This window comes from Salminus brasiliensis, chromosome 9, assembly GCF_030463535.1.
Source record: "Salminus brasiliensis chromosome 9, fSalBra1.hap2, whole genome shotgun sequence".
Lineage (NCBI taxonomy): Eukaryota > Metazoa > Chordata > Actinopteri > Characiformes > Bryconidae > Salminus > Salminus brasiliensis.
This window is the reverse complement of record NC_132886.1, coordinates 32984815-33008674: the sequence shown is the minus strand read 5'-3', so window position 1 is coordinate 33008674 and position 23860 is coordinate 32984815. Positions and strand designations below refer to the sequence as shown.

The 23860-nt window shown below is 39.2% G+C and overlaps 1 protein-coding gene across 3 annotated transcripts in view; it reads right to left on the bottom strand.

Annotated features, from left to right (window-relative positions):
- rasal2 (RAS protein activator like 2) overlaps positions 1-6657 on the bottom strand; it is a 45202-nt gene extending 38545 nt beyond the window's left edge. For all 3 annotated transcript variants that reach the window (XM_072688254.1, XM_072688255.1, XM_072688256.1), the window contains exon 1: positions 5853-6657. In XM_072688254.1, the coding sequence (XP_072544355.1) occupies positions 5853-6387 (535 nt within the window). In that variant the 5' untranslated portion in view covers positions 6388-6657. The remainder of the gene's footprint in view (positions 1-5852) is intronic.
- Between the last annotated feature and the right edge of the window lie 17203 nt (positions 6658-23860).

Here is a 23860-nt window from a genome sequence, read left to right as displayed (position 1 = left end):
TGTGAAAGAATGGGTCTCAGGAGCTCATGTGTGGTACAGTGATAGGATGTCCAGTTGTGAAATTTCCTTGCTACTAAATATTCCAGTCAACTGTCAGTGGTTTTATAACAAAGCGGAAGTGATTGGGAACGACAGCAACTCATGAATTGGAAGGCCACGTAAAATGACAGCAGAGAGCATAGAGAGCTTCATGGAATGGGTTTCCATGGCCGAGAAGCAACATCCAAGCCTTACATATATCTTCAAACGGAATGGAAAGCGTCGGATGCAGTTATGTAAAACCCGCTGGCACTGGACACGTGTTCTCTGGAGTGACAAATCACGCTTCTCCATCTGGCAACCTGATGTACGAGTGTAGGTTTGCCGGTTGCCCGAGATGGCCCCTTCCTGTTCCAACATGACTGCGCACCGCTGCACAAAGCAAGGACCATAAAGACATGGATGAGCGAGTTGGGTGTAGAAGAACTTGACTGGCCTCAGAGTCCTGACCTCAACCAGACAGAACACCTTTGGGATAAATCAGAGCGGAGACTGAGAGCTAGGCCTTCTCGTCCAACATTAGTGTCTAACCTTGCAAATGCGCTTCTGGATGAATGGTCAAAAATTATCAAAAACAAACACACTCCTAAACCTTATGGAAAGCCTTCCGAGAAGATTTAAAGTCGTTATACCTGCAATGGGTTAACAACCTGAACAGTCTCAAGACTGCTTATGAAGGATGCTAGTTCTTCCCTTATCTAAAGACTACAATTTACAAAACATTAAGCTTCATTTAAACAAATTCTTTGTGATGTGGATTTCATATGTTGAGATTTCCTTTGAGATTCCGGTCCATGTTGACAAAATTGCGACACACAATTTCTTCATATCTTTCATACAAATCTCCAGTTCTCCCAAAACCTAAAGGTTCATCAATTAGGTTATGTCTATAGAATAATGCTGTTGGTGGCAAAATCTAACCCTACCATGTGTGTAACTCAGCAGAAATCTTAAGGCTGGCAAATTCATTGTTGACCCTTCATTAATTACTTCACTGATTAAGGGTCATCAGTGAATTTGCCAGCCTGATGATTTCTGCTGCATGCCACTCACTGGACTTGTTCCTTTGTAGCACCAGTAAACTCGTAAGAGATTTGTTTATTTACTGAACTGCCTGCATTAGCTCATTAGATAATTATGTGAATGTGTAGGTGAACATGTGCTTCAGTTAATATATATACAGTATACTGGGGTGCAACAGTTCATAAGTTATACGATTCGGCTGGTGCTCAGGTTCTAGGTCACAGATTAATTTAGGTCATGGTTCAGCACTGCATCAGCATTCGACCACTTTAAAAAGGTGGCATATGTATTTAAAACAATTACTATGATTCTCTGGTGTCTTCATAGAAGGTATGAGACCTTGAAAAAAAAATACCCAAGTGTGGTTTTACAAAGTAGTTTACAACCCAGAAACATTTTCTTTTAAGGTGGGCTCATGAAAAATTTGATGAGGTCAGCTTAGACTGGCAGGTTCACAGCGAGGCACCTCAATTGCTCACACAGAAGCCACATAGATCAGATTGCATCACATAGCTTTGTCTTAGCACTGCAACTGCAAGAACATGGTCATTTTTTGTAATTCGATTATTAATGTTATTGTATTAGGAGATTATGGAAGTCATTAATACCAATATGATTAAGCATTATTTCAGACAGTGCTTCTATCCCATCAGTGTGATATGTAGTTACCTAGCTGAAGTCAAGTATGGCCTCATTTGGTATACTGCTATATTCCCTAATCAGGTCTCAGGTACAGCCTGTATTCAACTCACAACTTGCACAACAAGCTTGAAGATCTAAATGCGATTAGTAGTATTATTTGACTGGCCACATCAACCCTGTTGGAGCGCATTTTACATAGCTGGTTACATAGTTCACAAGACATGAAACGCAATTTCACCAGAAAATGGTTACCTTCTGTTCAATTAATTTAATTTGTTTTTTTACAAGTGTTCTACGCTGCTGTATGTGCAATACAAAACGTGGGGTATTTTAAAAAATACATTATATATATATTTTTTGATGATGTTAATTTAAAGTGTTCTTTTTAGGCTGTGCTGCTATTTTAAATTTTGTTGAATTTACTATATTTTGTATTTAAGATGGTATTTAAAGTCTTTATAGCGCTGCTTTTTTAAGGACGCATTGTGTGCAATTTTGTTAAATTTACTACACTCAGTGTTTTGTATTTAAAGTGTTTTGCTATTTTAATGGCAATTGTTCATATTTTTTTCCATTTGTTATAGCTTCTCCCTAATCGATTATAATTTAACAATTCTTTTGAAGCTTTTAAAGGTTTTCCGTTTACAGAATGCGTTTTGCATTTTTTTTATATAGTTAAATAATAAAAGTTACTGTTCTTTGTTTCTATTTTGCTTTTTTTCTTGTTTAAATGCGGTCACTACCTTCTATTCCCTGCAGTGTATTTTATTTTTTGTACTTTAATCCATTTTTTAAATCTTTTTAATGGGTTTGTAAAAAAACAAAACAAAATCGAAGCTTTGAATACTTGCTACCAGTCAGTGCTGAATATCAGGTGCTCAAAAACGGTATTCGGGCCAGCACTAGTGACTACAGATAGGGGGCTTGCACGTCTTCTATCCTTTAAAAACAAACTGGGCTACTTGAACTGAACTCCAATCTGGAGCTCAACCTACACATAAGAAGGGACGTGACTACAGAAAGCCAAAACTGGGAAAGCAGGTAGATCTGTTTTTGTCACAAACTACACTTAAACCTTAAACTTTATTACAAACAACTCAAAATGAGTCTTCTTTATCCAGAACCAAAGGAAACTCAGCAGTGAGTGATGTCCAAGGCTTTCAGGTTTCAGTCAGTCATTGACAGCAAAAGATGAAAAATAAAGTATGAAAAATACCCTTAACATTAGTTTGTCGAAACTGATTCTGGGAAAATGAAAGAACTACATACAAAACGACTGGGAAACAATATTTTGTAATAAAACACCATGAATTAAAGTTGAAGATCTACATTTTGATGCTCTGACCCAGCGGTCTGGCCATAAGTACTTGGCCCTTGACAAATTTGCTCAGGTCTTCACATCTTTAAACGTTTCCTGCTTTCAACTTGTGAACTATGAGAGCCAACTGTTTGGTTACAATCTAAAATATATGCCAGACCTTGCAATGTATATAAAATTCAGTTATATTTTATATCTGAATATATATTACCTACATTTGCAGACTATGAATAGCATAAAGTCACCCAATACCAATGTTAAGACTAATAGAGAGCCTGCCAAGACATGAAAGCTGTGATTGGCAGTCAAGATTGTTTCAAATAAATAAATACTCCAAGAAATTATAATGCACTCAGTGTATACAAGATTAGAGTAAATAAGTAATAAACTAAATTGGGTGGACATAATCTGCTTCTGTTGATATGTCATAGAAAAGGAAAACAGTGGGAATTAACCTTTTGTCTCAAACTAGTAGCATGATGGGTTTCATTTAATTTGCCTTACGTCACATTGCATGTCCGGCAATGTGAATACTTACGCACACATTGCGATGTGGATGATGAAATGTTATATACTAGTACAACAAGTAAAGCCAAGCCAAAAGGCTTTTATGAGGATTCCATCTGAGTACAAGTACACAGTGGAGCAAAATTACATTCCAATGTGCAATATAGAATTCAGTATGGATACATAAAGTGCAAACAAATGTGCAAACATGGAATCTGAACAATACAATACAATTAATACAGGACAGTGCAACCCAAACAGCACTCAGCACTGAATGTGTGTGGTGGGGATAAGGTGCAGAGAGTGTAACGTGTTGTGACATAGGTATATGCAGGCAGCTTATAACATTTGTGAATAAGGCAGAAGAGCAAGAAGGTACATGGTGGGAGCATTAATAGAGTAGTCCTTGTGTGTTGAGAAGTCTGATGGCCGTATCCAAGGAGCTGTACTTTAAAGTCAGCAGAGTAAACAGCAGTGGACTGAGCCCACAGCCCTGGGGATACACAGATTCTGCATAATCCAGGTTGATGGAGTCACCTAAAGTTGCTGTTTCCCTGAACATGTCTCAGTAAGTGCTTAACAGTCCTAAAGTGCTCCTGGGTGCCAGGTTTTCCCTTGCTGCAGGTCCAATTTGGCATGTCTAATGGGTGGTCTGTATGCTGGACTGTTGCTAGTGGTCTTGCACAGTATACTGATACTGAAAAGTATCTTGATACTTCGTCATTATTAACAACAATAATTTATTTAGTTCCGGTACTAAATGAATGAGTGCGTTTTAAAATAAGAGCAGTATTTTAAGCGAGTGCCACAGTGCACACACAGCACTCCAGCCCTTGCCTCCTCTCTCTGCAGTGCAGGCATAGAGTTAGAAGAAAACGCGTAGCATGGCTGCTAATACCAGTGATTCATTTTATTATTATACGAGAATTATTTTGCATACACATCTGACGTCAAAACCGGTCTGCAAACAATGCTTTAAACCAGTACAGACCAAAGGAGCAAAAACCTCCTTTACTTAGCAAAGCATCTTTCAGACATGCAGAGTTGCTTAAAGAATTCAAAGAATGTCAGGTGAGTGAATATGATATAGCTAATAATTACATCAAGCTCAAGTCAGAGGAGTAGGGAGTAGGAGTAAGGAGTCTTTTTGTTTAAGTCATGAGGCAGTTTAGGTCAGTGATAACTAAGTTAACAGGCTTTATCTTTTTGATAACTACCAATGTGGTGAACTGATAACATTATGTTTGCCGTAACTTCTATGCTGATAAATATTACACTTTTGAATAAAAAAAAAACTTTAAGTTCTATTATTCCATTACTTTTCTGGATATTTCACAACACTTCTGGGTAGAGTTGTGAGGTATTACGATAATAAAGTATACTGCTCATTCAACTATGCATATGCATATAAGAGGGCCACAGGGTAGGGGTGCTGTGAGAGCGCTGTGAGAGCTCACTGATTGGTGAGCACACTAAAATCGGTGGGGGACTAAACAGGCCTGTGGTAGTTGTGTTTAACCAACAATTTGAGTAATTTTGCATTAAAAAGGAAGAGCAAGAAAACCTGAATAAACCTGTATGCAGGCTGTGGCTGAAAACAGTCGGTCAGCAAGAATGGAATGGAATGGGAATTAACGTCAGGTTTCTAAAAATCATCTGAACATATGCTGTACATGTGATTGAGGAATGTACAGTGCATGCAGGGGATGTGGTCTCAACTTTTAGCCAAGATCATGCTTCAGTATATTTTTTCACAACAATATGCAAGTTTCTCAGACTTATTCAGTGCATCAAAATCGGTTTAAAAGGAATTTATGTCCTGTCCTGATACATAAATAAGGCAATATAATTGGTGAAACACCAGAAAGCTTGTTTCAGCAAGATAGTCATATTATAACCAAAGACTTCTGTATGATCATGACAGTCCATTTTGGCAAAAAAAGAAAAAAGGCAAGATAGATAATAAAAACCTGTGTATTAGAAAGCCCATGTTATTTGTTTGATGTTACTTACATTAATGTTTGTCACTTTCGTTAAGTTCTCCATGTAATTTCTTAAGGCTGCACTATATATTCAGCATCACCATCACAATATTTGCATGTGTAATAGTTACATGACAAGGAAGTGCAATGTCATGCAACATCATATATTTTACTGTAATCTTGGATACACAGAGGATATTAATTATATCATTAAATGTTTGAATATTGACCTCTTGTAAAAAATTCCAATTGACCTACCATATTAACACATCCAACACAGCCTTCTAGTGCAAATACATTGCATATCTACAATCTGCTTTTAAATTCTAATGACAGCCTACCGTCTTCCCCCATCTCTGGAGTACTGGGCTCATCTCTGGCCGTCAGCATCCTGCTGATGCGCTGTGACATGGACAAGAGAATGCCAGAAAGCGGAAGGCCAGTCTGCGCCTGCTGTAGCTGTGAGGTTTCTCTGTTAACGTTGGTGCCTGGTTCAGAAGCAGAGCGCAAGTAGGGCACTCTGGTGTGTGATACACAAGGCAACTCTGGTTGAACACATTCCAGAAGAACACCAGAGCTGGTGATCCTGCTGGGACCAAGGAGGCTGTGGACATTGGAGACAAGCAGGTTAGCTGGGAGTGTGCAGCTGCTCCTGCTGGACCAGGTAAGAGGCTGGTTGAGCATGGCTTGCCTAGCTCGGACCCACTTCTGATGTGTGTCAAAGGGTGCAGCAGAAGCCGAATTGGAACGGCTTTTGAGCCAGGGTCTGCAGAGGACACGCCAGCGACGGCCACTTTCCCTGCCAGCTGGGTGGCAAGATGGGATTCTGCTTGACTCCAGCCGCTCACCCCACGTAGTGCTTCTTTGGAGACTCATAATCCACAAGGAGAGCAACGTCACAAAAACAAGATACACACAAACCCTAGCTCACAGTCACAGCAGAAAGACTATCAGCTGACAGTAACTGCTAACACGGTCTTTAGTCCAAACCAACTTGTGCCTTAGTTTCCAAAAAATAAATAAAATGACCAAACAATAAGAACAGTTGTCTCCATTCTTAGGCAAGAAGAAATCCACGGGTTGTGACTTGAGCTACCATTTCCTGCTTTCTGGGTCGCTTTTGTGCTTCCTGGGAGGAAGTAGGGTGTCTAATACGCACTTGCACATCAATGCTTCTTTACAACATCCAATCAGATAGCATAAAGCCCAGCCAGTGCACCTAGTCGAGTTTTTTTTTTAACCTGCAGAAGGTTTTAATATAAAAACATATGTGAAACGTGTTTCCTTGCACAAGTTACCAACGTACACATTTGTTGGCATCACAGAAAAATTACATTTGTTGTTACATAAGTTCTAAGTTATATAATTATAATTCTAAGTTGAAGTTAAAGCATGCATTTAAAGCAATCAGAGACTGAGTTGAGAGACTCTTACAAACCATCCATTGTTACACCATTTTATAGGGATATTCTTATGAATAAGAGTCTCAATGATATGATTTTCATGATATGATAAGTGTCTTTTAAAATATCACTGTGTGACGGTATACGGTATGTCACACTATGTTACAGTAACCCTTAAAGCAATGGTCAAAAGCCGATCTGCACCCAGAGCCCTTCAAGCCCTTTTTCTGTCCTGGCAACGAAGTGGTGGAACAAACTTTGCCTGGATGTCTAAACAGCAGAGTCGCTCGCTGTCATCAAACACAGACTGAAGACCCACCTCTTCAGAGTATACTTGGGCGAATAGTAGGGTACTATGGTCTCCATATTGGCTTGTGTTTAGTAGTGTCTAAGCTTAGAGGTATCTTTGAATTTTTAGTCTATTCAAACCAGTTGAGGTTATGCTTGATCGAAGCACTTTTGTAAGTCGCTCTGGATAAGAGTGTCTGCTAAATGCCATAAATGTAAATGTGAAGTATTTGAACCTAGTAGTTGTAGTTGAAACATGAAACTATTTAAAATAATAATTTCCGCCTACAATTTCTCCTTTTTGAAAATAAATAAAAACAAGATAGCTGTACATCTCATTTAAACAAAAATACTAGAAGGGGGAAAACTTTAATAAAATAAATATTTAATAAAAAAAATAAATCCCTCTCTCTAGAAAATAAAATAACCAGTTACTGCAGACTAAGAGTTTTATTTCTAACATGATTTTTGTAGCAAAAGTGTCTTTTATACAGGCACATGCTTTGATCACAGTCATGTGCAAGATTTCCAGCAACTGTGTCTCCAAGATTTCTTTCAGTTCTTTTGGCATGACTGCATTTTCTGACCCAAAATGGCTATGACTATTCAGCTTCAAAAGAACACTATTGGGCACATTTTTGCATTGCAATATTAATGCTATGATGCACTGTTACACCCCAAAAATAAAAACATTACTTCAAACATGTCAAATTGGCCAAATTGTAGGAAATAATTTCACAAAGACAGTAAGCACTTTCTCAAAAACAGCTGTTTGGGCTTAGTAGTTACATGTTAAAGCTATTAATATAAAAATGGCACTATTCCTCTTCGAGCTTTACGCTCACTTAAAGCACTACAAATTATACTGCATAATTTATTACACCCATTAAATTTTCAGCTATTTTTTGTTATTATTTGTTAATTAGTGTATTAAATATTGCATATGATAGTCTACTAAAATCTATATCAAAATGTGGTTCACTCTAGTCTCGCTTTACTCTTGACAACAGCCTAAACAGAAACTGTGTGACCTATTCCTTCACTTCACATTGAAAATAATTTACTGAACAGTCATCAATTGCTTAATTAGTCTGAAGTATTTGCACTTCAACCTAATAAATATAATTATCCGCTCCCTGGCGGTACTATACCTAGCTCCATAGACAGAGGTTAAACCAAACTGATAAAACACATTTGGTTATCATACAACTTTATAATGGTAGACAAGTACCAGTACCTTCAAGAACAGCAACTTAGTTATATAGAGTCATGTGAAAAAGTGTCTTAACATATTTAAACAGGCAGACATTTGATCTTTTTTAAAGAAATATGAATAGATAGAGATAATAAAACTACAGCAATACAATACTTACAATTAAAAAGGTCTTTTAAAATTAAAGCCATCTTAAAATAATTTGTAAAATGCAATTCATAGAAATTGAAGTTTCTTGTGAAGAAAAAGTTAGCACACCCCGTCATAGTAGCAGATATTTGCCTCCCGTGGCTTAAATAACTTTAGTTAGATGTTCCTATGATGATCTACCAGTCTCTGACATCAACTGGAAAAAGTTTTCCCCCACCCCTCCATGCAGAATTCTTTCAGCTGTGTGACATTTCCACACTGGAAAATAGTAATTTTATTAATTACATATTACAAGTGTTTTTTTTTTCTTCAGTTTTGTGTGTTTAGTACCAACATTTTTCAATGGACCTAATGAATAGGTTAACACTTGGGTTTTAGTCTGTTTCACACAGTCACCCTGATGATCCACAAAGATTTCTCCGTTAGTTTTGCACTATAGCTACAATGCTAATGAAGCTATAAAATACTACACTGCATGACCCAAACATTTACAGGCACTACCTTCAGGGATCTAAAAAACATAATAATCTACCTATATAATCTAACTGAAAAAAGGCTAAACATTGTTTCTTTTTACTGTTCAAAGATATTCAAATCTAAAAAGCAAACAGGTCCTGAAACAATATTGGACTATATAGAAATAAATGTTGTTGTTTTGTTTAACTGAGAAGTAGTAAACACATCTGTATCTAAATCAATATTAAACACTATTTTCAGGAAATCCCAACGCATAATTCATGTCTTTCATGACACACACACACACACACACACACACACACACACACACACACACACACACACACACAAATCAGAATATTGTCACACCTGGTTTGGAATCAGCACATTAGCACATTACATCAGCTCCACTTACCATTTACAAGCACTTTGTAGTTCTATTATTACAGACTTTAGTCCATCTGCTCCTCTGCATATAGCTACCTCCTTTCACCTTGTTCATCAATGCACATGGTGGTGACGCGTTAGTGTGTGTTCGAGTGAATCAGACACAGGAGTGCTGCTGGAGTTTTAAAACACTGTGTCCACTCAGTGTCCACTCTATTAGACACTCCAACCTAGTTGGTCCACCTTGTAGATGTAAAGTCAGAGACAGAAGCTCATCTGTTGCTGCAAAGTTTTATGTTGGTCATTCTCTAGTCCTTCATCCATGAGCACAGGATGCTGCTACTTTAGAATCTCCAGTGAACATGTGACTAAGAGAAAATGTCATGGCTAGAATTTGTGTTTTAAAATTGATTGAGTCAGTGTGTGCAGGAAGTATAATTTGTGCCTTGAGCCACCACTGGACGAGCGGAGAGATAAAGAACAGTCACTGAAAGCGAAAGAAGAATGTGGACTGATGTGGTACAGTAATATTACCGGATTTTACACAAATATGACTTGGGTTAAGCAGCATTTAGTTACACCATTCTCCCTATTACAAGTCAGTGGACGTCACAATGATTTTGAAGCTGTTATTTTAAGGTAAAAATGCTATACATATGGTTGCTTTAAAGTCAGAGAATATATAAAGCTAAAATATTCAATTCAGCTGATGGTTTCAAATTATGATTTGACATACTACTATATATTTATACTTGAAATAAAGGCTGTGTTTACTACCTTTTAAATATGCCATTTGGGGTATGATGAGCCTAAACCTTTGCATAAGTCTGTATTCAAAGTAACGTCACACAAAAGTCAAAGTTCACTGAAATTTGGATCTCATGGTATGGTACAAGGCTTTACTATTAAAAAAAGGCTAACCCAGGTTTCTTTTCATTTATATTGAACAGACAGTCACGCAGTAATGTTTTTGTATGTTTCCACAAACACCCTACATAACACACTGACACATTGCACTCATTTAATCCACCATTATTTATACAGTTGAAATACGATGGAAAAGGTCAGAACATCAGAAACAGAATATCAAAAGATCATAAATTAGTCACTCTCCATGTGTGGCAGCGAAAGAAAGAGATAAGGAGGGAGTGCACACTTGTGAAATTACTGTATTTACCCAAATAGTGCGTACTGTGTATTTTTAAACTGTGTACCAAACCGTAACGTTTACACCACGATGGCTTGGTATGAATACACATACTGTTACACCCAATCCTGTATATCAGCTTAATTACTTAATGATTATTTCATAAAAAAGTAGCAATATGGATGTATGCCTAATCTGCACATAGAAAGTTTGTGGTGCTGTTTTGAATCACTTGTATTCAACTGTTGTGCAAAAAAACTAATTTTATTCAACTATAACAGATATTAGATTTTTTTTTTGTTATGTTCAAGGTTTTGGGGGACAGCAAAAGTTATATAAAAAGTCTATTTATGCAACTTTTTATAAATTAGTTGAAACTTTTAAAGCTGTATAGTACCTTGAGTGAACAGCGAGTAGAAACTTTTAAATATTCATACCCAGACCTCACAATTTTTTTAACAATATCTGTATTCTCCATACCTCTCCTTACCCTTCAAAGGGCTGATATTTAGGCACACATTGTCTTTGCTGTGGCGTGCAGGGAAAATGACTCCTGGCTGCATCCTTTGCTGGCATCCATTTTCAGCACCATGGTGTCTTATATCAGAGCAAGCAAGGAGGAAGAAGGGCATGTACCCTCTCCCAAAAATAGCTCCTCACTACAAAAAGATAATTAAGAAAGCCAGAGATACAGCAAAAGAGATACAAAGAGAGATCTAAAGGCCTATGCAGCATAAATGCTATGCTACGACCAGTCAACCTAGCACAAACACTTTAGTGTTTTTCTTTTACTTAACTTTACTTAGTGTGTATACACACACACCAACTGTGAAGCATGGGGGTAACATCTAAATTCTAATCTGATATACTTTGCTTGAAGCAACTTTTTAAACTGTTTTAAACTCTACAGTGTTCAATATCTTACAGCCTACCTGGCTATTCAGCTCATACAACTTGAGCATGGAGTGTGGTTCTCTCGCTGATAGAACAAAGCATTTCCACCATAGTCTAGTTTTTAATTAGGCAGAATTCAGGAGTAAAGATGGGCTGGGAGGACAGATCTTTCCAAATGGAAATAATGGGATAAGATATCTGTTGTTGCAGAACTACAACAAACTGCAAAAACACTGTCCACACTTCTGACAGCAGCCGGAGGTGCAGACACCGAAGCAGACGCCGCAATTCCAGTAACCTCATTTACCCACCTTGTTCTAATACCAAAGTGATGGTGACTGGAGGACTCTGGAATTGCCAGTCTGCAGTGCAGAAGGCAGATTTCATTTCGCCTTTTGCTTCTGCTCGGTCTCTAAACTTCCTGGCTCTGACTGAGACGTGGATCACCCCAGACAACTCTGCAACTCCAGCTGCCTTGTCGTCCGCCTTTGCCTTTTCCCACTCTACACGAAGGACTGGCAGGGGCGGTGGCACAGGCTTGCTCCTCTCCCTTCTGTGGCACTTCACCCCGCTCTCTTTTTCTAATCTTGACATTTCCTCTTTTGAATACCATGCTGTTACTGTCTCTTCTCCCACTAGACTTCACATCATTTCATCTCTATCGTCCTCTTGGTCCTTTGGGCAGTTTCGTTGATGAACTGGATGTTCTCTTGAGTGGACTCCCTGTTGACGCCCCTCTTATTCTACTTGGCGACTTCAACCTTCCATCAGAGAAACTCCAGTCATCATGCCTTCTTCCATTGCTATCCTCATTTGATCTCACGTTCAACCAGTCTGCACTAACACACAGAGCAGGGAACACTCTGGACCTGATCTTCAGCAGACCTGTCCCTGCTCTGGATGTGGCTGTGACTCATTTGGACTTCTCTGATCACCACTTTCTGTCTTTCTTACTCCCCCTCTCTGCTCCTTCAACCACTACTTCAAGTTCTTCCACTCTTCACCGCAGTCTTCTTTCCCCCCTCAGCTCTCTCCTCAACTGTCCTGACCACTCTTCCTCATTTTAAATCTTTCTCCTCTCTCCCACTAGAAACTGCTACAGACACTCTCCTCTCATCCATCTCCACCTCTGTCGACCTTCTCTGCCCTTTCTCACCTAGGTCACCTTCACCTTTCCCGTGGCTGTCGGATGTTCTCCGCAAACAACCGTAGAGAGCTAAGAATGGCTGAAAGGAAGTGGAGGAAGTCACAACACAACTCCGACCTCCACTCCTTTCAGTCTCTTCTCTCCAGGTTTAGAATGGAAGTTGCTGCTGCTAAAGCATCTTACTACAGGGGGAAACTGGAAGCATCTGCATCTGACCCACGCAAACTTTTCACCATCTTCTCCTCTCTCCTCAACCCTCCTAATCCCCCACCTCCCACCTCTTTCCCCCCTGCCTTTTCCCCCCTCTATAGACACTGCCCTCCTCCTCCCTCTTCTCTGTCCTGCTTCTCTCCTCTTTCCACAGAGACCTCCTACATCTTCTCACCTCTAATAATCCTACCACCTGTTCACTAGACCATGTTCCATCCCCTCTGTTCCAAACAACTGCTCCAAACCTCCTTCCTTACATCTCCTCTATCATAAACAGCTCTCTGCTGTCAGGTCAGGTACCATCCGCCTTCAAGTCTGCCAGAGTTGTGCCTATCCTAAAGAAGCCAACTCTGGACAGCTTGGACATTGGCAACTACAGACCCATTTCCCTTCTCTCCTTCCTCTCAAAGATTCTTAAACATTCTGTCTTCAACCAACTGTCTCTCTTTCTCACTCAGAACAATGTACAGGACCCTAACCAGTCTGGCTTCAAAGCTGCACACTCTACTGAAACTGCTCTCATTGCAATTACAGAGAAGCTCCATGCAGCCAAAGCTGCCAAATCGTCATCGGTTCTGATCCTCCTTGACCTCTCTGCAGCTTTTGACACAGTGGACCACAAGATCCTCCTGTCTATCCTCGCCGGCCTTGGAATTACCTGCAGGGACGCTCATACCAGGCAACATGGCAGGGGGACACGTCCGCTCCTTGTAGTCTCTCCACAAGGCTCGGTTCTTGGTCCTCTTTCTTTCTCACTCTACACTAGCTCTCTTGGTAAAGTGATATCCTCTCATGGATTCTCTTACCACTGTTACGCTGATGACACTCAACTCATGCTCTCTTTCCCACCGTCTGACACACAGGTTTCTGCCTGCATCTCAGCAAGTCTTGCTGACGTCTCTTCTTGGATGGTGATCTCAAACTAAACCCCAGCAAGACGGAGCTCCTGTACATCCCGGGAACTGCTTGACCTAAAAACGAACTTGCCATCTCCTTCGGGAACTCACTGGTCACTCCTTCTACAGGAGCTCGAAGCCTTGGTGTAGTCATGGATGATCAGTTATCGTTCTCAAGCCATGTCGCAAATGTAACTCGGTCATGCAGATTTCTCCTCTACAACATCCGGAGAATTCGACCCTTCCTCTCTAGAGAGGCCACCCAGATGCTCGTTCAGTCTCTCGTCACTTCCAGACTTGATTACTGCAACTCTCTTCTGGCTGGTCTCCCTCTGCGCACCAGCAGACCCCTGCAACTTAGCCATGTCACTCCACTGCTGTGTTCCCTTTACTGGCTTCCTGTAGCTGCCCGCATCAGATTCAAAACCCTGACGCTGGCCTACAAAGCCCAGAAAGGACCAGACCCTCAGTACTTGATGACAACGGTCAAAAGCCGATCCGCACCAAGAGCCCTTCGAGCTTCAAGTACGGCTCGGCTCAACCAGTCATCCCTCAAAATCCGCGGAAGACAAGCATCCAGGCTTTTTTCTGTCTTGGCACCAAAGTGGTGGAACGAGTTTCCCCTGGGTGTCCGGACAGCAGAGTTGCTCGCTGTCTTCAAACGCAGACTGAAGACCCACCTCTTCAGAGAATACTTGGACGAATAGCTGAGTACTATGGTCACCTTATTGACTTGTGTTTAGTAACGTCTAAAGCTTAAAGGTATCTTTGAACTATTAGTCTATTCTAACTAGCTATGGTCTTTCTTGGGTAAATAGCAAAGCACTTTTGTAAGTTGCTCTGGATAAGAGCGTCTGCTAAATGCAGTAAATGTAAATAAATGTATAACAAAATGGGTGGTTTTTGGCAGCACGAACAAAAACGGCAGAAAATAGACCACCAAACACGCTCTTTACTTGATGCTCTCATTTATTTGCTGCTCTCTCATTTACTCTCATTTACATTCCTCATTGGAATAAGGTCTCATATGAAGTTCACCTGCAGAAGCTAAGGGAAATGTCTATTAATAGTGCCTAGAGGACGCCAGATGGCACCATTATAAAGCAAACCTAAGGATCGGAAGTTGATCAGAATCTTAAAAGTCAATACCCGATCCATTAGAAATGTATGGTTTAGCCCCCAATCCAGAGTCACTGGATTGGATCAGGACATCCCTACTTTACACAGCTAAGCAGTGACATGTAATCTACAGTAACTATTACCTACCTTGTTTGTATTGTAATTATTGATATGTATCACTGTGCTGTATTGTACAATTGCTACTGGCTGCTAAATTTTCTATCTATCTAGCTTTATACTAGATATATTTTAGGAAAAGGTTTAATCAGTGCATCCCTATCTGCATATTCTTCTGACAGTAGAGAAACTGAGCATTTGAATAGGGTTGCATAATATGGGACTCTTGTTCAACAGGTGAAAATAGCTAGTCCTTTAGAGGCTCCAGCAGTAACCGTTAGCTGTTTACCGGAAGGCAGAGTGACATTCGCGACATTCATGCCTTTAGTGGCTAGCAAACTGGAAATATTCCAGGATAGTCATTCATTGTAGAAGCCAACAATATTCGTCTGCAGCAGTCAGAAGTAACTAAGGATAACTTTACAGAGGTGGTTAAACTGGCCCAGATGATGTCCAATGCCGTAATTTGGCCCCATCTGGCCCCATCCCAATGAAGAATACATACGACTTACAACGCTTAATTGCTGGATGTCTCAGTGGTGTTCAGAAAATCATGTGGGCTTCATAGATAATTGGTTAAAGTTCGAGGGCAAGCCTGCTTTTTTTTTTTTTTTAGGTAGGGATGGCATCCACCTCACGCAGGAGGGTGCTGCCCTACTTTCATTTTCACTTTCATTTTGTAAATGAAATTATAAGTGATCAGAAATGAGATGTTTTCTGCCTTACTGAAACGTGAATTAGACCTGTTCAATATTAAGCACTAAATGAAGCCACCCCTGCAGGTTATAATTATGTACATAGCCCAGATTATCAGGCAGAGGAAGTGGAGTATGCATACATTTGATATTCAAAAACACCTTCACTTTGTTTGAGATTCTCTACATTAATATATCCAATCCGGTTACAAATAAGAATGCATTCAAACTAATAATATCTATAGACCTCCAGGGCCCAACTCTTGGCAGTGTGCAGTGACAGAGTTATAATTATCGATCTTAGATTCTATTGCCATTATCCAAAATGTAACTGGACCCACACATTACTGTAATCATACCCTAGATTTAGTCTTGACTCTGGGTGTCAAGACTATGGAATTGATCATCTAAATATTTTACCTCAAAGCTCAGTAATATCAGACCATTATCTAATCTCCTATGAGCCGCATCTTAGGCAAAATGTTAATTTGTCCCCCCGCCACTGTCTAAAGCGTGCAATAACCCCAATGACCACTGTACAGTCTACTGAAAACCTCCCATACCCATCAACCTTACCTTACACTCCGTCAGCTTGCTAAAGCTCGCTCAGTGCATTTGGCCTCGCTGATCGAGAAAAACAAAAACAATCCCAGAGCACTTTTTAGTGAGATTTCTAAACAACTCTGCTTATACTGGAGTAAGAAAGACATGTATGAGAAATTCCAATCTAGATTCAGACCCCATCATAGCACTAAAACAGCCCTAGTGAAAATTACAAACAATCCCCTTCTTACCTCTAAAGAAAGGCTATGTATCTTTATTAGCCCTACTTGACCTCATAGCAGCCTTTGATACAACAGATCACACTATTCTACTAGAGCTTGGTACTAGGAAGATGGTTGGAATCACAGGAAGAGCCCCATCATGGTTCAAATCATATCTAAACGAACGCTATCAGTTTGTAAAGGGAAAAGATGTTTTAGGACTGCTATTATTTACATTACACATGTTACCACTGGGCACAGTTATAAGCAGACGTGATATTAATTTCCATTATTATGCAAATGACACAAAGCTCTATATATCAGCCAAACCTGATGATAAATTTGGATTAAAGAAAACTGAGGACTGTGTAAAGGATATAAAACTCTGGATGTCACAGAACTTCCTTATTCTTAACAGTAACAAAACAAAGGTTCTCCTTTTAGGTCCAAAAGACAATGAGACTTAATGTTAGATTATTTTCCATTATGCCAGGTCCAGCAGCTAAAAACCTTGGCGTCATATTCGATTCAGAGCTATAATTTAAGCAACATATAGCTAATATTAGTAGAACAGACTTTCAACATCTAAGAAACATTACCAAACTAATAAATTCCTTATCTCTACAGGATGCAAAAAAAGCTAGTACACACCTTTATTACCTCAAAGCTAGACATTTACATTTAAGGCATTTAGCAGACGCTCTTCTCCAGAGCGACTTACAAAAGTGCTTTGCTATTTACTCAAGAAAGACCTCAGCTAGTTTAAATAGACTAATAATTTAAAGATACCTTTAAGTTTAGACATTACTTAACACAAGTCAGTAAGGTGACCACTCTACTATTCGCCCAAGTATTCTCTGAAGAGGTGGGTCTTCAGTCTGCGTTTGAAGACAGCGAGCAACTCTGCCATTCGGACACACAGTGGAAGCTCATTCCACCACTTTGGTGCCAGGACAGAAAAAAGCCTGGACGCTTGTCTTCCGTGGATTTTGAGGGATGGCGGGTCGAGCCGAGCCATACTTAAAGCTCAAAGGGCTCTTGGCGCGGATCGGCTTTTGACCATTGCCATCAAGTACGGAGGGGCTGGTCCGTTCTTGGCTTTGTAGGTCAGAGTCAGGGTTTTGAATCTGATGCGGGCAGCTACAGAAAGTCAGTGAAGAAAACGCAGCAGTGGAGTCACATGGCTGAATTTAGGAACATTGAAGATGACCCATGCCGCTGCATTCTGGATAAGTTGCAGGGGCCTGATGGTGCGTAAAGGGAGACCAGCCAAAAGAGAGTTGCAGTAGTAAAGTCTTGAAGTGACAAGAGACTGAACGAGCACCTGGGCGGCCTCTCTAGAGAGGAAGGGTCGAATTCTCCGGATATTGTACAGGAGAAATCTGCATGGCAGAGTTACGTTTGCAACAAATTCCCAAACTTAGCTGTTTGCAAAAAAACAAACAAGAATAATTTAAATAGCTCAGCAGAACTAATATAATGAATGGTTCAACATAAAATGCAGATTCTAATGACTACAGCAGTTTCAGAATAATTCAACCCTTTCATGACATGCATCTTCAAAGAACTCTCTTTTGCTGTTATGACCTGCTGCAAACATGATATATAACCAGGAATCCTCATTAGCAATGGCCTTTAGTAATACTATTGAGTTTGCATGCTGCAACCACTTTCTTTAAATCCCACCATAGATTTTCTATTTTCTATTGGTGGGATGTGCCAATAGACTACCTCTGAAACCAAGCCTTAGTGGACCAAGGTATACTTGGGGATATTGTCCATTTAATGTGAAACTCAATTTTACCAATGGCATTACTAAACACTTTACTTGAAACACTTTATACAATACATTTGGTCCCCTTACAGGTATTGCCTGATCTATGTAAAGCAACAGATGCAGTATTTATCCACAAAGGTTTATTAATTGGATTGAAAACAGGAAGGGAGGATATCCTGTGCTTTCAGGAAAATGCCTTGGGCTTGACCTTGGGCTGCTTGAATCAGAGGGAAGGGTAGAGATTGGACATTCCCTGCAGAACTCTGGCTGAGGCAACACGTAGATTAATGATTACATTGAATAAAAAAAATTTTTTAAAAACTTTTCAATTTTCCAGTCAGAATTGCAGCCCTACAGTCCTACATGGCACTCATTAGAAGACAGATTAGTAGATAGGCTAGCGAAGTAAAGTTAACCACAGTAAAAGTTTTACTTCAGCTTTCTGTCCTTTCAACATCAGTCATTATAACTTAAATCAGTAAAGTTTTGGTTATGTTCTGGGATCAGCAGAAAGTGCCATGCTAGCTAAGCTATTGCTAACCAGCTTATTTCTTCCAACTTTCAACACAGTTTAAAACCTTATTACCAATTGAAACGCTTATTGATGGTTTTAAAATTGCAGTGTTCACTTTGATCATGAATATTACAACACTTTTAAGGTATGAAATAAGTGGAAACTGCCCAACCTTAGTGTCACAGTCATCTCATATATCCGAAGTTACTTCCACAAAGCACAAACCCCTTCAGCATCTCTCCTTTTTCCCCCCCAGTAAACCTTTAATAGGCATACACACAGGATTCTTTCACTGAACAACGCAGTGCTGAACATTACAGAATGAGAAAATGTTGTTAGGAAGGGATGTTTGGTCATTTAACTTAAATTAGACCCAATGTTTTATCTGAATTTTGAAAAGAATATGAAATGATTAGATGAGTTGTTGCTCCAGTTTGACCCCAACAGCACTTTGGCCATGTCAATCATGATATGATCTTAACTGACTAAAAGCAGTCAATCAAGTATACAGCCAATATTTTCCCCAATACTATACAGCATCTTCCTGTAGAATAATACAATAATTGTAATGAAGGAAAAGCTATGTCAAAGCAGAAGGATTTCAAACATTTGGGGGGTGGTAGATACATTTCCTCTCAAGTCACCGTATGAGGTGGTGTGAGCTTAAATAAGTTTTTTTTTTAAATGAGAAAGGAGGCGTCCTGCCATAATGAGGTCTTTCACTGTTTAGAACCACGAGTACTGGTGCCATGCCATTGAGGTCATTCACAAAATGGTCTGCTTACATCACAGTCCCTGTATCTGGTATAGAACACTCCCCCAGCAAGCAAGTTGAGGAGGCAAGGAAGTTTGAGGGGGGGTTACACATCCTGAGAGACAACTGAGGGCCGAAACTGTTCACTATGAACACAATTGCACTATTCACCAAACTGAGCACTCCTCTCTTCCTCTCCAAAACCAAACACATCTGAGCAACGACACTGAAAACATGGTGTCGTGACTCCAGCTTCAGAACCTTAAACCCAATCCACCATGTAAAAACTTCTATTTGTGTAGTAAACTAAAAAAGTTTCATAAAAGCTGTGTTAAACATTTGAGTGGAGGTCCTGTTTTCTTTTGCCATGGATAAACCTGGTATGTTGCCCATAATCATGCAGCAACTGTTCTGTGAAAGGCTGAGTGGGAGTATATTTTAACAAGGAGTCACAAAGGCTGCCCAAGCCACATTCTCATTCCCATGCGGAATACAATATATAAATAGAAACGGACATTCCAGTTATTGCCATAATAACAATAAATGAGAGATCATATGACAGAATCATGTTATGTATGACTATGAGCTTTCTAGGTGCTTTTAGTGGTCTGAGCAGAATGCCTAGCAACTAAGTCCAGGCTAAATAGAGATGATAAAAAGGAGGAAGTCACTGTAATCACTGGTCTGTATGGTTATGACTCATTGCTGTCTCAGTATCACACCAGTTTCAATCTGCACTAGCAGAATAGCAAAGGCAATGACAACATAATTACCACATGCAGAAAACAATGGAAACTATTGTGGCATTACCAAGAGCAATGTAACAATACAGCTGAATGAAATTAGACAATACTACACAAATATCTGGTTTATTTGCTAATACTGATTTTAGTTAACTGTTAATAACAAGTTGAGGAACTTTTGGAGGTTCTTCAGTTTGAAACTATGGAGGAATCTTTTAATATGCTTTGAGGAACCATCAAAAAAAGGCTCTACAGTTTCATTGAAGAACCTCCAAAGGGTCCTTAAGGATCTTATTCTTTTAACGGTGTCTGGCTTTCAGCTGGATAGGACAGACCTTAATTTCCTTGATGATGCTTTGTAGTCTCCTTCCTTTCTCATTTTTCCTACTCATACTCATTAAGTGTGGGGGGGGCGTGTTGTAGGTGGACAGTACTAAATGTTACTAAACTGCTTTTCTTTGGAAAAATGTCACTGGACTGCCAACAGGCTCAGCCAACATGGGTACAAAAGCTACAGCAGTCTTAAACAACTAACATGCAACCAGAAGAAACTTCTATTAGTTTCACAGCACATATGTTTCATAGTAGATAATTAATAATTTATATAATTACTATGTTTATATAATAATAATAATTATTATTATTATGATTATAATGTATATAATAATTTATGTTTTGAAATGATTTTGGAAAATACTTGCTAGGGTGAATTTTAAAGCTCTGTGTTCTTATTATCACAGATATATATTTTTTTAAAACAGCAACAAAAAACAGTGGTTCATTTTTTTAAGTATGATTAGCTACTTGAGGGTGTATCTGCTAGGTTTCCATGCTCAGTAATGCCAGATTTGACTACATGCCACAGATCCCCCAAACCCCAGAACCTGGACTGTCATGTAAAACGTATTTTTGTTAATTATGTCCATTTTAAACAGAGTAAAGCAGTGTTTTTAAGCTTATTATAGTATTCGTTGTTTTGCAAATATGAACACACAATACAATACAAAATAAATCTATTTTCTAATTAATCAAAGTCACACTGAACAATTAATTTGTTATGAAAACAATTGTTACATGTAGCCTTAATTCATTCCCCAATAAAATTTTTTTTTTAACCCTCTGCCTTTTTACAAACATACTTAGCAACCCATATCCGTAGTCATCATGGTACTGGAGTGACTTGTTTTGTCAGGATTTACAGACTACACATTTGTGTCGCCTCATTTACAGTTGTAAAATGGAACAATAAAAAAACTCATGTAGGCCAACTGTCTGGCAGTCAAAGACACCCTTTCGCCTGATGTCTCCTAAAGGTTTAATAAAAACATCTACAACAAGCAACTTCGTAAATACGATACAAGATAACTTACCGTATAAACGCACCCATCCCTGCTGCTGGCAAAATGAGTCCGTTAAAATCTCGTCTAACACAGGGTCTAAAGAAATAATGCATCCTTGAACAGAGTCCACGTCGCCAGCCATTGAATCGGTCTCCGTGCCAGATGCACCAACACGGTAAATTCTAGACAGAGCTTCCATCCCAGGACGAACTTTAACGTTGCTTTAGCTCCAACTTTACATCGAAGAATCAAGGGCGATGGCAGCTTAATTTTGCATTGCTTGATGTATGTATTTTTTACCATTTAACTAAAATCTGCACGCGAACTTAAGTAGCGACTTCCATGAATCTAGACGAAGGAAAGACGTTGTTCTCATGATCGCTACACAATGTACGCTACTAGTCTGTACGCTATGTACGCTACTGTTGTTTAGTTATTCAAAATGAAAGAACGTTCGCTAGCTACATTCGAACAGCGGCTGAATTGAGGACATTCTTTTAAACTGTTTAAGTGTTCACCCGCGTGCGTACTACCGAAGACTCGTACAGCAAAAGTTCATATAGAGCCCTTTGATTCTGATAGGGAGAAGGAAGGTGGGAAGCTTTTCTTGCTGGTGTTCAGAAAACACCTCTCGCCAGCGACGACGAAACCAGAAGGAATCCAGACCTGAGCCTTCGGTCCTCGGTGACTGGCTTAAGTTTTTTGTTCTATCCGTATGACCAGCTTGAAACAGCTAAATACGTCGATTGTAGTTGTTTCACATTTCTGTCTCCAACGGCGTCTCTCGGGTAACCCCCTTTTTCAAATGTAAAAATCCAGACCACTTTCCACCTCAGTCACATGCCACCACCGACATCTCAAAGGAACAGCAGCGCACCATAGATCCAGGGAAGACCAGAGGATACCCGAGCTGGTCGATCTACACGTGTTTGTGTAAACGAATAGGAATGTGCGATGGTATCGGAAGTAGGGATGAGCAGATCAAATAAGTATTTGTACAAATCGCCTGTCGTTTCTGTTTGACACTCAGTGCTCAGAGGAAATATATTATTATTACAGCAAACTGAATAATTGTCTTTTCAATAGACAAAATAAGTATTTTACTTGTAATGAACATTCAAACATGAGCATGTATGGCAACAGTTCCTTTTCTTTGAGAAGGTGAGCAGCTGGTGTTCAGAAATCAGCTCTTGCTGGTTGATGGTTCCAAACTTGTGACTACAGTGACTTAGACTTAAACTAGGGGTTTTGGGTCCCAATGAAAAGCTGGGGCCCAAACATCAGACCAGCTGCCCACCCAACCGGACTGACCGCCGGACTTTCCTGCTACCTGCATTAGACCAGCTGCCTACCTCCCTGCTACTGCTATTTGTCTATCGACTAAGTCTTTAAAGGACTCCATTTGCTTTTATTATTAACAATATTAACCATCATTACTTTCATTATGTGTACTATTCTCTATTATGGTTATATTATTTATATAATATTATCATTATATCAGCACACCTGAGCAGAGTCTTGGTTCCCCCAGTTTTCTCCAGTCCATTTTGGGTCATTATCTTTCTGTAGAATAAAGCAATGGTCAATGAGTTTGGCTGCATTTACTATAATTTAAATAGATAATATGTTCCTATACAACACAGAATTCATTGTGCTTCTGTGTTTAGCAGTTACATCATTAATGAAATACAGGCATGTTCTGAAAAAGTCTTCTGATCTGTTGGACAGACAATTGAAGATTTTGCTTTACCACAGTGATTCTTCTGCCATCAGCAGTGGAGGTCTTCCTTGGCCTACCAGTCTCTTTGCAATTAATGAGCTCACCTGTGTGTTCTTCTTAATTATATTCCACAAAGTTAAATTAGGTAATTCTAAGGTTTGACCTTTTGCATTTTTCAGCCTCATAATGAATTTTATTGGCACAAATCTTGTGCTCATGTTAAACAATGGAGTTTTTGAATGCAGTGACGAACAGTGTTTGAACGTGATATAGTGATATAGTGTATCTTTGATTGAAATATTATTCATTTTGGCAGGTAATTGTAAAAAAAAAAAAAAAAAGTAAATTGATTTGATTTAACCATTATTTAAAGCCAAGATTTCCAGATCATTTATTATTCTCGTTTAGACAATACTGGTCTACTGTACAAAAAAATCTGCACATCTCTCTCTCTCTCTCTCTCTCTCTCTCTATATCTCTCTCTTAGATATTTTCCTCTTATTGTTTTTACAAATAATGGTCAAAATAATTTGCCATTTTACATATGAATGTATATTAAATAACCATGTAATGTCAAAGTTAAACAGATTTCTAAGTAATGTCAGTTAAATAAAA